Below are 6188 nucleotides of genomic sequence, written 5' to 3' on the forward strand. Positions count from 1 at the left end.
TATATATATATATATATATATATATATATTGTATATTATTATTATTATTATTTATTTATTATTATTATTTATTATATATTTATTATTATATATTGTTTCAAATGATATTGTAAATGTAACAACTTGCCCCACAGAGTAAATTGTTACAATTTATCTATTGATAGGAAATCTTAATTTTCAGTATTTAAAGATATAGATACAAATCAGAAAAAAATTAATTATCTAGGTAAAGATGTACTTGAAGCAATGGTATTCGTTAACCCGGTCTCCCCTATCCTATATTAAAGAACATAATGATACTAAGCTATGATTCTCATTCGTAAAAAAACATAAAGATAGGGGAAGGTGGTATACTTTAATCAATTTTGACATTTTTTTCTTGTGCAAGTTGTATCTTGATGTTTAAAAATTCAGAAAAATTTTAAAATGTTCTTTGAAATGTTGATACTAATATATATATTTTTACAGATTTAAATGATGTTTTACATCTTTTTTATCATTTGGAAAAAATTAAATTTTAGTCAAAGATACAATACCCATGTTGTACCTCTGACCAAGAAGTATTGTATTTTTAATGTATAAAATGTGTATTTAAAGATAAGATATTGAAGTTTAATTTTATTTATATTTTTAATATCTTTTTGCACTATAACTTTATATATAAAATATATAAAAATAAATTTTACCATACAAAGAGATTTTTATTTTTGCACGAAATGATTGAAATGGCAAAAATAGTGTCCTTCGTTCATTTCATTCAAAATCACATCTAATGAGTATAATTTTATTAATATTGGAGATAAGATAGATAAACTAAATTATTCGACATTGACTGATCAAATACACTATCAGTTACTGGTTAAAGGTACAACGCTTGCTTACTTTTTATTTGTTATTACTTTTATAAATTATAGATTAAGATTGACAGTAAGTCTAAATAAGTTTAAATAAGTTTTAAGGGTTAATTTAAATCTAACTTGTTTATAAACGTAAATCAATTAAGTTAACAAATTTTATTTACATTTAATACATATAAAGATTTTACGGTGCTTTTATCCGTGACTTCGTGTTATCAAATGTGGAGCCTTCATGATGCAGCGCGTAAAGAGGAGCTTGTACATTTAGCAATAACAGGTACGTACAAGAGATTTTTAATAAAACTGTACATAAAAATTCTTCTTTTATCCGTTGAGACGAATATAAATTTAGACGTTGAATCGCGCAATTGTATAGTTGGTGACTAACTCGCTAGGTATTTGTAAATATCGTTATCTTGTTCTTCTTAATTTTGTTATTTACCGTCAGTCGTCAAATTGTATCGTGTTACGTTAACGTAATACATTTTATCTCATTCAAATGCGACATGTATACATATGTACATACATCTGTAGTGATTTTAATGCTGTGCTTCAAATTGTATTGCGAGATTTTATTAAATAGCGAATACAAGTTGGTAAAGTCATGAAATATCGTATGTTTTATTATATTTATTTAAAGATGAGGACTGTCCACGACTTCCTGATTCGGAGGGTGTGAGTATCCCCTTAATATTGCCAGGCAAAGAATTATCCCAGATTTTCTTCGATATGAGATCGATCGACGCTTTGCTCTGGAACAATGTCAACATATTGCACGACGATACCTTCGGTGACGTAATTTAAGCATTAATTTCATTTTCTATTCGTTCATTTTTCTATTCCATTTTAATCTTTCTTTACATTACTTCTCGGCATCTTTGCTAATATAAAATACGAAAACAACTCATGAAAATACATTTTATTTATGATAACTTATAGATAGGGACACAATCGGTAGAGTCACAAAAGCTTTATCGACTTCGTTGCCAAATAAAAAATTTAACCTGGTTTCCAGGACGTTATTTACTTTTAAGCATGCTAATTCTGAACGTAATAGAAGATATGATATAAAAAACATGCTTGAGAGTTTCCATGTGGAACAATTGGGAAAATGCTTTCTGGTAATCGTCACGATAGATACAGCGGCTGATGTTATGGAAGTTGTAAGATAAATAGAAACTTCTTGGTTTATATTTCGCACTAATTCAAAAAATAAAATAATAGTTCCAAAAAGAAAATAATTTTCTAGATATAGAATGAAATAATAGTTTTAAAAGAAAAACCAATTTACTAGGTACATAATTATTTCTTGTAATTTGTAAAGGGACTTTTTCCTTAACTCATATATATAATATAAATCTTGAAAATGTGCAAACATTTTATGTTAAATGCGAGGAAACTTGCTAATGAACACAACTTCTATTCTGATTCTCATTAATTGTAAATTTTATATATTTAGGCAAAGTCTTTAAATATGGCGCTACCCGACAGTCAGTGGTTATATATCATCACTGATAGTGTAGTACGAAACTCTACAAATATTACCAGTTTCGCCGATTTATTGACGGAAGGCAGTAATGTAGCTTTCATTTACAATGTGACGGACAGCGATACATATTGCAATGTAATTTATTAATTATTCTTTTTTAATTATATGTTTAAAACTATGTGAGATTAACTATGTGAGATTAGCTCAAAATTTAAATAATCAAATAAGATTAATTAATGCAAATTTTATTATGAAAGTTATTAAGTGTACAACTTTGCTTCCGCCGTTTTTTTCCGAAATTCGAGGCTTTATTGTAAAAAACTGGTTATACATTTATGATTCAAAGTATTGTCCATCGCTGGCCACTATTTTCTCCCATCTTTCGGGTAGCGTACGAATCCCGCGTCGAAAAAACTGGTCATCTTTTGAGGCTATCCACGAATCGATCCAATTTTTTATTTCTTCATAAGACCGGAAGTGCTGGTCAGCCAGGTCGTGTGCTATTAATCGAAACAAGTGATAGTCAGAGGGAACAACGTCTAGAGAATACGGCGGTTGGGGTAGGACTTCCCATTTCAACGTTTCCAAGTATGTCTTGACCATTTTCGCAACATGGGGTCGAGAATTATCATGCTGTAAAATCACTTTATCGTGTCTCTCGTTGTATTGCGGTCGTTTGTCTTTCAATGCTCGGCTCAAACGCATCAATTGCGTTCGATACCGATCATCTGTGATTGTTTCAGTCGGTTTTAACAGTTCACTACGCCGAGCTGATCCCACCAAATACAGAGCATGACCTTGGACATCAAAATCACCGTTCTTGAAGCGTTGAAACCACTCACGACACGTTCTTTCACTAATAGCGGCTTCACCAGTATTTGAGAGCATTCGATGAGCCTCAGCCGCAGATTTCTTTATATTGAAGCAAAAAATTAAAACCTCCCGCAAATGATGAGAATTTGGCTCGTAAACTGACATTTTCAATCGAGAATAACTTTATGATGCAGACACAAATCGACTAATGTTTCTATTTCTATGGGGTTATGTTGACAGATGCCCAAGTTTATTGTATGACGTCTATGATCTATTTATTTCGATTACCATTTACCGTTAAAGCCATCTATAGGAAAACGGCGGAAGCAAAGTTGTACACCTAATATTTTTCGATTATCTTTTTGCAATTTTATAAAGACTTTTTAAATATTTTATATTCTCTTTTACATTCTCTCTCTCCGTTTCTCTCTTTTGTTATGTATTTTAGAGAAAAAAGGAATTTTTTCAGGTCAGTTTAAAATGTTATATCCAGGAGTTGGTTTCGGCTTTGGCTAACGCTTTAAAAATGTCGTTGATGACTGAAATAGAATTATACAGTCATATGACCGATGAGGAGTTCGAACTCATCCGATTAAATAAGCAGGAAAGACGTCAGGAAATTCTCAAAAGTATTAAAGTTCGTATCTTTGATTCTACGTTTGGTGTCATTCAAATTGATGGTATAAAAATGATATCTTGTAACTATAGTTTTCCTGACAATCTATCATCATTATTCTTTACACACATATAAATATAGATTGATTAAATTTCTGAGATTTTAAGAATTAAATTCCTTTGTTTTTTTGGACTAAACTTGTTGTATTCTTAGATATTAGGATTTAAGAAATTTTGTTTCTGAGAAATGGCTCGTTAATTCTCGTGAGAAATCATCTCTATACCATCTTTTTGACGGAAGTTCTACACATATTCTATTTTCTACAGATACAGCTTATCGAGGATACTTTTTCTACGAACGGCGTTTGCGGTAAATGTCTGTTTTGGCGATTCGCTTCGGCCATAACATGGGGCAACTTCTTCATTCACGGCAAGAATGTCGCGCACTTGATTGAATCGGGAACGTGGATACCTGTCCTAGGTGCGAATTTTACAGACGTTCTTTTTCCACACGTAATGCACGGTTTCCGAGGGATCAACGTACCAATCGCTACGTATCACGTAAGTAAAGATGTTTTCAATTCTCTGCGTAATTGTGCTCGTTGGGACAATAATTTTCTTTATATAGAATCCGCCGTGGCAAACTATCTCGTTGACTAATTCTGGCGAAAAGGAATACGGAGGACTCCTTTTCGACGTTGTGAGATATCTAGGGAAAAAATTGAACTTTACTTATAATGTGCTCAGCCCGGCGATCAATCGGACCAAGTTCACTCGTAACGCTACTGTAGCCAATGTGGTAAAAGTTTAAATTTCATCGAATGTTCATAACGTGAATAAAGCATTTATTTCTTTACTAAATAAAAAATCTATAGTATTATTTGAACTATAAATTACATAAACTTTATTTTATGATCTTCGTTTTAAAGCTTGTTCAATTGATGCACAGCATTTAATTTAATTTCTCGATAACTTTTCGATGTTTTATTATGAGTGTTTCAAATGTTAGGTGTTAACATCGACAACGAGAGAAATGCCATCGCAGATAATAGATATGATTCTGGAGAAAAAGGTCCTTTTTGCAGCCTGCGCGTACACCGTGAATGATCATGGAAGGAAACAGATCAATTTTACTTTGCCGATTTTTATGCAGACATATAGCTTCCTAACTGCAAAACCAGGCCAACTTTCTAGAGCATTGTTGTTCACCGCGCCCTTTACCAAAGAGGTAAAACATGCACCTCTGCACGCCGCAGCAATTTTACGTTTCTAGAAATTGAAGTTTATATAATGCATTATATACCTATATAATAGAACGACATTGTATCTTTATAATGTATTTGTTGCAACGCCTTCAAGCGGACTAGTTTTGCTTGTAGACGTGGGCTTGCCTGGCAGCATCCATTATTATAATGGGCCCGGTGTTGTACCTGATTCACAAGTACAGTCCAAGCAGCACGAAGACATCGGGGCTCAATTCCTGCTGGCAATGCGTATGGTATATCTACGGGGCTCTTCTTCAGCAAGGTAGTATCTGCTTGTTTTTGAAAGCGCTATTTTTATTTCGCGTGTAAAGTGTAATCCAGATTAAAACATATTTTTTCATATTTCCGTCATTTTTATTTTTATAGAATATCTTTATTATTATAGAATATCTTTATAGAATATCTTATAGAATATCTTTTATAGAATATCTTTATTATTATAGAATATTTTATTTTTTCAAATTACTAATTTTCTTACTAAGATTTTTGTTGAAGAAAAATCGTTTCATTTTATATTTATTTTTATATGAAAACAAAATCGTTTTTTCCTTTCTGGAAACATACAAGGGTGAATGATTTTAGGGGGAATGTACTTACCCCATTCCGACAGCGCTCGCCTGTTGGTTGGTGTCTGGTGGTTGGTTGTGATGGTCTTAGTAGCAACCTATTCCGGAAGTTTGGTCGCGTTCCTAACATTCCCAAATACAGACACTGCCATCCTGACCGTGGATGATCTTATTGCTCATAAAAACAAATTAACGTGGGGCTTTCCTAATGGTAGCTTTTTAGAAGAGTATCTAAAGAATGTCGAAGAAGAAAAGTATCATATTCTTTTGGAGCGGGCTATAATTCATAACGCGACACAAGAAGCGGATATGGTTGAGCAGATAAAGATGGGCAAGCACGTGTTAATTGATTGGAGAAGCACATTGAGGTAATTTCATAATATATAAAAAGAAAAGATAATTTTTAATAAATATGTTGTTTATAAATTTACATAAACTTTTCTTCCGAAAACATTGTGTAAAATCTGATAAAATAAATATCCCTGCATCTTTAATTTATATATTGTAAAACGCTATAATTATTTTCGTGAGGAATTTCGTGATAAATGGAGATGTGGTCTTTTAAATATTTCATCCTGTATAT

At 32.0% G+C, this 6188-nt stretch overlaps 1 protein-coding gene across 1 annotated transcript in view; it reads left to right on the top strand.

Annotated features, from left to right (window-relative positions):
• Positions 1-6188, top strand: part of LOC105626834 (glutamate receptor ionotropic, delta-2) — a 13151-nt gene that overhangs the window by 5999 nt on the left and 964 nt on the right. Inside the window, exons 3-12 of the mRNA XM_012208127.1 lie at positions 1039-1134; positions 1498-1647; positions 1797-2020; positions 2317-2481; positions 3629-3796; positions 4102-4335; positions 4403-4573; positions 4784-5002; positions 5154-5301; positions 5622-5973. Coding sequence (XP_012063517.1) covers positions 1039-1134; positions 1498-1647; positions 1797-2020; positions 2317-2481; positions 3629-3796; positions 4102-4335; positions 4403-4573; positions 4784-5002; positions 5154-5301; positions 5622-5973 — 1927 coding nt within the window. The remainder of the gene's footprint in view (positions 1-1038; positions 1135-1497; positions 1648-1796; positions 2021-2316; positions 2482-3628; positions 3797-4101; positions 4336-4402; positions 4574-4783; positions 5003-5153; positions 5302-5621; positions 5974-6188) is intronic.

This window comes from Atta cephalotes (assembly GCF_000143395.1).
Source record: "Atta cephalotes unplaced genomic scaffold scaffold00006, whole genome shotgun sequence".
Taxonomy (NCBI): Eukaryota; Metazoa; Arthropoda; class Insecta; order Hymenoptera; family Formicidae; genus Atta; species Atta cephalotes.